The sequence below is a fragment of the Triplophysa rosa genome, linkage group LG8, assembly GCF_024868665.1.
Source record: "Triplophysa rosa linkage group LG8, Trosa_1v2, whole genome shotgun sequence".
Classification (NCBI taxonomy): Eukaryota; Metazoa; Chordata; class Actinopteri; order Cypriniformes; family Nemacheilidae; genus Triplophysa; species Triplophysa rosa.
The window spans coordinates 19185771-19197108 of NC_079897.1; the positions used below are offsets into that span (position 1 = coordinate 19185771).

General features: G+C 37.2%; 2 protein-coding genes across 2 annotated transcripts; both read right to left on the reverse strand.

The window, feature by feature from the left end:
• Nucleotides 1-99: 99 nt before the first annotated feature.
• On the reverse strand, nt 100-1764 carry s100t (S100 calcium binding protein T). Its single transcript, XM_057340041.1, has 3 exons — nt 1407-1764; nt 665-827; nt 100-581 (listed from the first exon to the last, which is right to left on the reverse strand). Exons 1-3 carry the CDS (start codon nt 1484-1486, stop codon nt 408-410), a joined length of 417 nt encoding a protein of 138 aa, XP_057196024.1. The 5' UTR covers nt 1487-1764; the 3' UTR covers nt 100-407.
• Nucleotides 1765-4085: 2321 nt separating this feature from the next.
• si:ch211-105c13.3 (uncharacterized protein LOC325758 homolog) lies at nt 4086-10858 on the reverse strand. Its single transcript, XM_057339480.1, has 3 exons — nt 10725-10858; nt 5050-5177; nt 4086-4881 (listed from the first exon to the last, which is right to left on the reverse strand). The coding sequence occupies exons 2-3, from the start codon at nt 5167-5169 to the stop codon at nt 4723-4725; spliced, it is 279 nt and encodes a 92-aa protein (XP_057195463.1). The 5' UTR covers nt 5170-5177; nt 10725-10858; the 3' UTR covers nt 4086-4722.
• Between the last annotated feature and the right edge of the window lie 480 nt (nt 10859-11338).

The window sequence follows — 11338 nt, forward strand, 5'->3', positions numbered from 1 at the left end:
CTTAACAATAACAATTCGAGGACATTAGCAGCTGCACAGTGCCACGAGGCAGGTATGTTAGTTTTATGGACAAAAAACACAACAGCGGGCATGGCTTTTTCTATTCTGCTGTTTATTGTAATATGGAAAGCTTACTTTACTCCAACATTTAAAAAAAACAAAGGACAGAAACATTATTCACATATTCAACAAAGTCATAGAATTAAATCTCGTTTCATATGCTTTCATGAATGCAGAATGTTTCAGGGGTGATGTACCCGGTTGAACATTTTGTGTACCCAAAGATTCGTTCTTAGTAAAGATGACGTAAAGAACGTCAGCGGCAAGCAAGGCAACACATACTGTATATTCCCACATCATCCCTCACTGCTCATATATTGGCTTATTTTGTTCAGGGACATATAGCTCTACTCTTTTTGAGCGTTCTTTTCATCTTTGCCGTGGTACTCGAGGAAGAAATCATTGCAGGCGACAGTGAGGGCACCCACAAGGATGATGAACTCTGTGAAGTCCACCTCGCCATCATTGTTTGAATCCAGGTCACCCATAACTTTCTCTACTGCATCTTTATCCTGTGCGTTCTGTGAGGGGATTCATGTAAAGTTCATTCAGAAACAGAGAAATAATAATAATAAAAGTAGCAGTTAATCGTTAACCTACTTACCCCAAGGTAGTTGCCTAGCTCCTGTGTCAGCATCTCCTTGAGTTCAACTCTACTAAGAGTGTATTTGTCTCCTTCATTCCCAGAGTACTTGTGGAATGTCTGGATCATCAGCTGCATGGCGTTCTCCAGAGTGGAGGCGTTCTCTGACTTCATGGCATCCATTCTAGTGAACAAATGTCAATGAACAAAAGTGGAAAAAAGCAGGAGCAGTAATACGTTCTGTGCATAACATACAGCAAACCGTTCTTAAAGAGAAAACGTGAATCTGGAAACGCTCAGAACCTAAGATGAACCTCGGCTAAATGTAAACCGAGCATCGCACCCAATGAATATGAGGACAAATACTGCTCTGGCTGAGCTCTGCCTGGATAAGCACATTTGCTAATTGATAAGCATCTTTGCTAGCATTTACTACTGTAGTTTGCACACATGGCAAAAAAACAACACCAGCTTAGATGATGTAAAGAGGTGTGTCACTCAAAACTTGAATTTAGATGAAATGTTTTCTCCTCTGAAGTCACAGGTTAGCACAGTGTTCGACGTACTGAAGGCCATTTCAATCTGAATGCTGTTTTTGTGCAGAAGACTAACCAGAGGACTAACCAGCATCAACAAAGGAAATGGCATTTAAAGTACAGCACAAAATACAGGTAATACCATGAACACTTAAGCTGGCTTTTCTCTGCCCTTCATTTCATCCTTTCAAATTCTTTCCATTCATCCATCCCCTCCAACCCCTTACCTTGCTGTTAGATGGTTGCTGCTGTTCTGTTCCTCGGGGACAGATAAATGCTGGTGAAGAGAGAAGGCAATGGGCTGCATCTTATATACCTACCTGTCCCTCCTCCTATCATACTTCACACTCCTCCTCCCTTCATCCATCCTTATCCATTTCCCACCCCCAGCACATTTAAAATGTTATACAAAAAACATGCAAAAACAATGTTATAAAAGTAGCGTAAGTGTGATTTTTATGTGTGCGGCTCGGTATCATGATGAAAAAGGGAAAGCGCACTGCTTTGGATGGTAATCTGAGAAATCTGGAAACAAGCCACACACTCAGTTTTGTTTAATTCATTTCCATTGTTTAATTAAATTGCCTCGTGTATGTGTGTGTATGCGTGTGTGTGTGCGTGTGCATATACACAAATACTTTATTGTGACCCTGCTTTGGCTGATTTACTGTTTTCTACAAAAAAGCAATTAATATTATGTAAAGAACATTTTGTGAAAATATAACCTTGAAATCTTGAATATTGACTGAGTAAAGACATGTCAAAAGATTGAAATCATAGGAAAGTTAATGGTTGAAATCCAACTTTGATGCTCGTTATCTCATAATTAGATATTGAAACTTTAGCATGGTTTTCACTGGCAGGGTCGCAATTTTCTTTAAAAATGATCACTTACATGAGTTCATTGTTGTGTAAGGATGTATTGTGAAATTCGTGTATATAAACAAGCTCTGAAGACCCGGAGTACATTGAAATAAGAGCTTTTGGGTAAATGGATATATGTTTGATTCTAAAGGTTAGTTATATGTACTGGTGCTTGTCACATTAAAGTTTAAGGGACGTGATAGTTCAGCACCCCGTCCTAAATGATTCATCTGCTGTAATTGATGACCTAGACACAAACGTCACTATCCCAAAAATAGTTAACACTCCAGAAGTATTTTAGTATCAGCAATGGTGTGAAAAAGCTTTTATTATTTTAACCGTTTGGACTGTTAAACATTAAAACTAAACACTGTCAATATCTATATTATGATTTTTCATTCCAAAAACGTTTTACTTTTTAGATTTAGTGTACATATTTCTGAAACATGTAAAAATATTATGACATTTATTTGTTTGTTTAATAACTGATTCAAACAAACATTGCTCATGTCTTTACATGTACATTCCTTGGTGTTTCTTGAGATATTAATGTAAAGATGAAATGGAGTCAGGTGCCAGAAGGCTGATTATGTTACAGGCCAAACAAGGTCATGTGGCACATCTGTGGTTACTAACAGCCTGAGGGTCTTGAGAGGTGCTGATGGTGTGTGTGTGTGTGTGTGTGCGTGTGCGTGCGTGCGTGCGTGCGTGCGTGCGTGCGTGCGTGCGTGTGTGTGTGTGTGTGTGTGTGTGTAAGAGTGAGAGAGTAACTAAGTGGTCCTGTCACACCTGATACTGCTGAACAGGTGTTAATTCATCATTATACAAACAGTGTCCATACACATCTGCCAGCCAAAGTTTGAAGCTGAACAAACACACAAATGCCCATAAAAGAACACAAAACACCTGAAACAGGTGCATTGATGTAGGGCTCAGGATGTACCTAAAACAATGTGTTGTTTACTGTACCTTGTATTAGATGTCTTAAGTTTACATTTCAGAGATGAGCTGTGGGAGTGGCTAATGCAATAATGAACTTACAGCTATCAGAGCCATATGGTAATAAAATAAAGCTAACACTTGAGGTGTCACAGTATATATATAAAAAAATGTTGTTTTCTAAAATTAAAACGTTGAAAACGTTTCTGTATATTTGACCTGTGCTTCTCTCTCCTTTATCTTAAATGTGTGCTTTCACTGTGTGTGCGTGTCCGTGTGTGTGCGTGTCCGTGTGTGTGTGTGTGTGTGTCTATGTCTATGTGTGTTAGTACGTGTGCATATTGTGTGTGTGGAGTGTTTTGTATGTGGGTATGTCTGTTTTCTGTGTTTTCACCTTTTTCTTGTTTTTACAGGTACAACTTTAATTGTTTTGCTTATAGTCAATATGTCTCATGTACAGCTGCTTTGTAACAATGAAAATTGTAAAAAGCGCTATATAAATAAAGTTGAGTTGAGAGTTGAGTTGAGTTTATTGAAATAAAATAATAGCCTAAAATTTTTTGGGAAAAAATGAAATGTTGCTTCAGAAATAGTTCAAGGCACTAAAATAATAATAATAAACAAAAACTAAACTAATTTTTTTAAATCTTATATAACAACATAAAAAATAAACAATAAAATGACTGAAATTAACATAAAAACTAAAAATCTAAAATAAATACTTTAAAACATAATTTAAAATATTAATAAAATTATAATAACTCTACCGATACTGTGTTAATTTGACACATATCATAATATTGTAAATAATGTAGCACCAATTGAAAAGTTTTGCCTTAAGACTATGGATGGTTATAAGCTCTCTTTCTCAATTCTTACAAATCAAATTTTAAGCACGATTTGCCAAAAATACGCATAATAAAAATAATTAAAAATAACTGACTGATAGCATTATTTATTCATTTATAAAATAGATATTGTGACCATAATATTGTTACTTTGAATTCTTCTTTAAAGAGAAAACCTGATATGGTGGAACGTATGACAGCCCTATTGCTCACACTATTTACAATTAAAATAAATGTTGATGACAACAAAAGGACTTCATCATCATTGCTTTGTTTTTATTGAAAGATTTTACCAAAAACACTGTCACCATATACTCCAACTGGACAAATGTTGGATGTACAATACTGAGCATTGAAAATTTTAAGCACATACATCCTGCATTTATCATTTGTGTCTTTCTTTTGGCTATCCGGTTTGGAAATTATAGAGTCAACATCTTTAGACAAACAATTAAGTTGTATATGAATACAAAAAGGCCATCAAATGATAAAAAAAATCTGTTACAATAAATTTGGACAAAAGCAAAACGGTAACAAAAATATAGGCGACTTAGCACTTTGGCCACAGGTAAGAGATTGTATAATCACACATCTGAATATATGTAAATATTGTACCAACCGAGACTTAAAATGTAATTGTTGTACTATAATGGCTAGTCACAGGGAAATCATCACAAGGACTATATCATGGAATAATTTTGAGCCAATAAGTCAATTTAACTGTTTTCTCTAGCAGTAATTTTGTATGTTTAAACAACTAGTTCAATACAACTTGGCCCCAGTCTTCCCTATTTACCGTGAAGATCTGTTCAAGACTCCAGTATTACAAATCAGCATCAGCGGTTCATTAACCCAAATGTCATCTGTGCTTCTGGACGTTGTTGCGTTCAGCCTATTGTCCGCCGGCCGCATTGGGCTGTCCTTTCTGCTCGCACACTGAATTAGCCACATAGCCTATCAGCGTCATGTACTCCTGGAAACTGACCTTTCCGTCCTGGTTGTCATCTAGCCCTTTCATCATGTCCTTGACTGCTGAAGAGCTGTCTGTGTCCTGATAAAGACAGAGAGACTGTGACATCCTTAATAATTGACAATTGACCACATCACAATTAGCACTGACCAGATTAGCCCGGCCAAGAATGAAGACCGATAATGAGACTTAATCCTGACATTTAGACTTCAGCTGAGAAGGTTTTAGGCATATGTGGGTGCTGCTTACACTCATAATGTTGCCCAGCTGGCTCTGGACTAGTTTTTGGAAACTCTTGCTGCTCAGATTCTCTTTGCCCCGTGTGGCTGACAGGAACTGCATGACCACTGTTTTAATGGCGCCCTCCATATCTAGAACTGTACAGAAAAGAGAAGAACTTGTTAAGATATATTACACGTGTATATATGTTGTTGTTAATACTGTATTAGCATGGATAATATTCTGTACAATAGGCACACAGACATATAAGCACTTGTGGAAACAAACTGACCAATCAAATTAAAGGAGCAGAATTAACTGTTGCTTGAACGCCACATCTCATTCACATTCGTGTCATTTATTTACTGATTCTCGTTCTATCTTGCAACAATGTATCACAAGGACAACATTTTAATGTCAGCAAATTACGTATCAGGAGCCCGAAATAGCCGAAAAGCAAGACTAGGCACTGGAAAATGAGTGACCTGAGGAGAGAGATGATGTTAGAATAATTAAAAAGCATGAAGAAGGGAGAGAAGAGCACAGCACAGGAGGAGTGTGTGGAGCTGTAGAGTTTATACCACAAGACAATGGAACCTGTGATCTTTAACAGACATTCGATCCACTGAGGACACAGGCTCACGTTACCTCAGGGGTTGCCTGCTACCTGTCTGTTACTCTCTCTCGCTTCCGACAGCAAACCTACACAGAAGCCCGTACGCGTACTTCCAAGTGTGCAGAGGCTTTTTTCCTTGAACAAAAACTATTTTTTAGGTTCCTTTCCAACACACAAAGCAATCATCTTTAGCCTATTTCATATTCTTGTGATCCCCATCGCATATTTGACACTAACAAATAATTCATGATGTAATTTGTGTTTCCATCAGGTGACATTTAGGAGGCTAATCCTTTAGTGAGAGATTCATAACAAGCACACAGGTACAGTAAACACACAAGTGACTACTAACCAAGACTGGTGCTTACATAAAAATTTAAAGGGATAGTTCACCCAAAAATGAAAATTCTGTCATCATTTACTTACCCTTGTTACTTTCTTTTTTTCTGCAGAACACAAAAGAAGGTATTTTGAGGAATGTTGGTAACCGAACAATTCGCATTGGTTTTGTGTCCATACAATATGGTGAATCGATATCACCATTGTTAAGTTACCAACATCCTTCAAAATATCTTCTTTTGTGTTCTGCAGAAAAAAATCATACAGGTTTAAATGACAAGAGGGTGAGTAAATGATTACAGTATTGTTATTTTGGGGTAAACTATCCCTTTAAGAGATGTGATTATTCAGCACCCAATTTTCACACAAAAATATAGGCTAGACAAATACAATAAAGAATAAATGAAGAATATGATAAAGGATACCTTAAAAATATGTATTTTGAATAACAAAATCAAACACTGTAGGGGATTTGTGCTTTAACAATTTTAATACGATTATGTCAATTTATTATCTACACACTCGAAAAATGCTGGGGTGTTTTTATCCCATGGTTAGGTTCAAATAGAATAGAACTATTTATTGGTATTGCACAGCTGTACAACAAAATTTTGCAGTTCTCTTTTAGCAGTACTCTTCTCAGTAGTGCACATACTGTACAGATGAGACGCATATAAACAATGTAAACAAATGTCATATAAAGGGCATATAAAATATGCACAAATGTGTATACAAATATATAAAAAAGGAAAAAATTGAAAAGGGACAAATCTAACCGCTGTTTCAACCCATGGATAGGTCAAATCTAAAAGAAATCTAGGTTTGTTTAACCTAACACTTATGTTTGTCCCTTTTTGACCTAATCCTGAATTAAAAACAACCCAGAATTATTTATTTATCCAACAGATAACAACTGTTTATATTTTCTTACCTTCAGCTATGTTTTATATTTAACTGATTTAAAATACTCTGCAAAGCCTGCAGATTACGCCATCATATTTATCTTAAAATGATAAATTATTTTGATCTATTTGTGTCATGGGGTAATACTATAGGCCACACAGCTAAATCTTCCATCTGACAGACGTCACACCTGAATACTTACACTACACCACTAACATTAGTACACCACACCAGTGCTCTGCCATTCTTCCAATTACTGATGCACCCCTATTAACCTAATTAGAAGAGAGGGAGACAGACAGAGAGCGAGAGAGGGCAAGGGCTGCGTGAAAACACAGAAGGGAGAGCTGGTAGAATGTACTCATTGTCTTGTTGTACTCATTGTCTCGTGCATTACTTAAGTTGCATCAGCACAGGAATTCTTCATATGATGAGGGCATGTGGCTGTGAGAAACAAAGACTTGTGTTTGCTCTAGTGATCTGTTTTTATTACGAAAAGTTACACTTACAGTGTTACAATGCAAACACTGTAGATCAGACAAAAGGAGGCTCATCGGACAGGATGATCGATAGGTGCTCTTACTGATTAAACCCAAAGGACCCAAACAAACTGCCATTTATTGACGCTGTGAAATTCGGACATCTAAGAAACCCATTGACCTCAACGTTATCCACGCGCTACCTGCCAAATGAAAATGTGCACTGACAGCATGCTGGGACAGGCTAATTGTATACTGCCACATTCATGACCTCTGTGGTGATAGTCTGTGGGAAACCATGGGACCTCACTTCCCTGTTGAAAAAAACCAGCATATGCTGGGTTAGGTATGATTTGATGCTGGTTTGACCAGCTTAAACCAGCATCAAAACATACGCACAGACTTGATCATAGAGCGTGCGTACTCGAAAATACACGGCAAACATTCATTTTTATAAAAACGGTCTTTGACGTGAAAGTGCAAACACAGAACGTTCCCCTAACGTTAGTTTTTGGTTCCCTTTTGGTTCTTTTTTTGGGAACCAAAAAATAACATTCTAAGAACGTTCTTTTCAGGTTTTATTTTTTGCAACCAGAAAATAACGTTCCCAGAACGTTGTAGGCTGGTTTTTTGAAAATAACCAGAAAATAACGTTCCCTGATGGTTATTTTGGGTTTTTTTTTAAAACCAGAAAATAACGTTCTCTGATGGTTATTTATTGGTTATTTTTGCAACCAGAAAATAACCAGAAAACAACGTTCCCTGATGGTTCTTTTTTGGTTATTATTTTGCAACCAGAAAATAACCAGAAAACAACTTTCCCTGATGGTTCTTTTTTGGTTCTTTTTTAATGGTAAAAATAGTCAAAACTGGCAAACGTCAGTGCAATACATAAATTATAAGATCACATTAACACATGTTATACTGACCGAATTAAATTAATAAATGTGCCCTTTAATGGCTGAAAATAATAAACTAGTTAAGCTAAATGAAAATATAATAATATAAATCCATGTGTATTTCTTTAGAGTGGCTGTCTGTTACTGTATGTGTGTGCACTCGAGCACGTGCATTCTCTGCTCTGCCGCGCACTCCCGTCATTTCAAAATTAACGGTCATTTCGTTTTACCTCACCCACTAACACATTAGTTTAGCGGTTTATTTATTTAATTTTTTTATTTAAAAACGTACAGATTTCAGAGTAAACTTATATTTTCATGATTTTCGATAGATTTTACACATTTAAATCAACAGACCATGATGTAAGGACTGAAACTCAGGGCTTTTGATTGTTATATCTAAAGACGTAGCAGCGCTATACTTCTGTGGTGAGACAAGAATATTGTTAGCCTGAAGATAATTAAATGTTTATTCTTCTGTCAATAAAAATCTGCTTTAAATATTGTGTTGAAGTCATTGGTTATTTTATTTCAATATCTATAATGTCTGATGTTGAGGTAGGCCTACACACAGTGTGGTTGTATTAGAAATGATATAGGCTACTGTGCTGTATAAATAGAAAATTAGGCTACTTCAGTAATGAAAAAGGACTTATTAGGCTAATAGAATAATCTAATGCATTGATTTCATCTTCCATATTGTGTGGGATGATGTATTTTACTTATTTTAATTAGAGAAACACGCGATAGATAAAAACACAGCATGGATGCGCGGACCCGAGGAACATATTTTAGGCTAACGTTCTGGGAACGTTCCCCTAACGTTAGAAACTAACGTTCTATTTCCGTAAAGAAAACTTTCCTGGAGAAAAAAATAACTTAAAACTAATAAAACTCCTTAAAAAATAACGTTCTGGGAGCCAAAAACTAACGTTAGGGGAACGTTCTGGTAACCAAAAATTGTTAGCTGGGTGCCTAGCCGGACGTCAGGGTCTGACCAGACATACATGCATGCATACTGCATGATTTTGGAAAAAGCCTATTCCTGGTGCTCGTAAGGATTTAGATGTTGACAAGGTGCTCTTTTATGTTAATAGGCTATTAACCAGACATCGTTTACAAGGCGGAGATCTGCAATTTTTAAACTGCGCACAAATTCAAGATTATTTGCGATGTATAGATTTCACATCTGAATATGTTTTCTGTGCGTACGTTCGTTCTATGAATTACACTGTAAAAAAGACGTAAAAAAAACAGATAAGTACTGGCAAAAAATTACAAGTAGGCCTACATCTTCCTTTGTTTTACGGACAATTCCGTTAATGTTAAAATGTAATTTTGCAGTGCAAAATGTAAAATACAGGTAAAACAACTGTATAAAATGAATACTGAAAATTCCTTCATATTAATACAGTATATTTTATATTTTTCCTCATTGTAACACTTTACTTTATTTAGTCATTTCATGTCTTTCCAGGCTACGTTTCTGTTGTTTACCGAAAATGTCAAACTCTTGTCTGTGGGTGAATAATGTGAAGAATGAGGTGATAAAGTGATTGACTGAATGAGGCAACTCTCTTGCGGTGGTGCTTGTGGAGGCAGGTATAGTGCTTCTTCAAACTCTTCCCACATACCGAAGTTTGTTTCCCTGCAGAACTCTTTGCCTTAACTTATTGTAGAAATGTTACAAATCATCTGTGTTTTACATTTTCTTTCCTTTGACTGCAGTAGGCCTATACGTTATGCCTGGTGCTTGTTTTTCTATCCCAAACTTGTTCTCGCTATCCGCGATGTGTGAATCATTTCCTCGGCGTGTTTCAAACTATCAGCAAGCAGTTTCAAGTCGCCCTGTCTTATCGGACGTCTTTCGGCATCTGCATTTATAATTCACGCGTTCTGGTGGCCGTGTCGCCCTTGACATATCGAGGTTGCGCCCTGTCCGATTGAGGATCGAAAACATCCTGCAAACGCCCGTACAGTCGACTACAGTAATGAGTCGCGTAAGGGGCATATGCAGGTCTGTTAACCTAATCCGGGGATTCGCTGCAGAAGCCTCGTACTTTAAAAAAGCGCACTGAATTAATAAAAAGGAGGTTTCTGATTTCTCCTCGCAGTGTAAGAGGAGAAGGTCTTGCGTTACGTGGGAATCGGATAGGCTATTTGTTGTCACCGAACTAAATCGAGCCGTACGGTCGCTCGTAACGACTGAAATATTCACGCAGAGCTGAAAGGATTAAACGGAAAGTGACACATTTCCATTGGACGCTGAAGTGTATTTATGGGGCGCCACGTTTGTGATGCGCAGGAGCTGTGTTCACATAAAACCAGTTCAATGAGCCATGTCACGAAACACGAGATAAAAGTAAAAGTTGCCCCGTATTTATAAAGACATTTGATAAACAGGCTGTGTCTGAACAAATAAAACATTGTTAGTCCCTCAGAAGTATGAGCATTAAACAGAACTCTTACCTAGTTTAGTATCCCAAAATTCTCCGCGGAGTCTTGCCTTTTCAAAGTCAGTACAATGATGATTCGCCTGTGAATTCCTATCTTCCCAAGTTGCCTTTTTTCATTAAAAAACTGGGCGTGTGCCCAGAACTATTTGGGTGGGGATAGCAGGATATTACTCAAGAGAGTATGTGTTGTGTGGACGTAGCTCTCAAACAAATCCATTGTCTACACACGCCTACTTTGAAAATGAGGTGAGATATACAAGGCTAAGAATAATAACCTACCACTTTGGTTGTTTTTATTCTATTTGTCCAAAACACTTGCCCATTTCAGATTTATAGTTTTATATGTTGGCTATTTTATACTGTGTGAAACTGCATGATCCATGCCTGCATTACCTGAGTGCCTATCACAAGCAGGAGCATGTACTGTACATGTTGCTTAGGGAGACATTGCAATAGTGAGATCATCGTCCAGCCACACCTCGACAGTTTGGTAAAGACGTCTTTTTGAACATGCCGTGCCACTTTTTCCAAAGCAAAAAGTTCAAGAAGTCATGATTCGTACTATACAAGGGCATTTGTTATGTAGCCTATGCAGATGCACGTTTATGTGGAGAAAGAGTTTGTGTG

Excerpts from the sequence above, each read along its gene's own strand:
- s100t (XM_057340041.1), bottom strand. The coding sequence starts at position 1,486 with ATGCAGCCCATTGCCTTCTCTCTTCACCAGCATTTATCTGTCCCCGAG. Across the intron at positions 828-1,406 it reads AGCAACCATCTAACAGCAAG|AATGGATGCCATGAAGTCAG; the intron begins GTAAGGGGTTGG and ends TTTGTTCACTAG. Across the intron at positions 582-664 it reads AGCTAGGCAACTACCTTGGG|AACGCACAGGATAAAGATGC; the intron begins GTAAGTAGGTTA and ends ATCCCCTCACAG.
- si:ch211-105c13.3 (XM_057339480.1), bottom strand. The coding sequence starts at position 5,169 with ATGGAGGGCGCCATTAAAACAGTGGTCATGCAGTTCCTGTCAGCCACA. Across the intron at positions 4,882-5,049 it reads AGCTGGGCAACATTATGAGT|GACACAGACAGCTCTTCAGC; the intron begins GTAAGCAGCACC and ends TGTCTTTATCAG.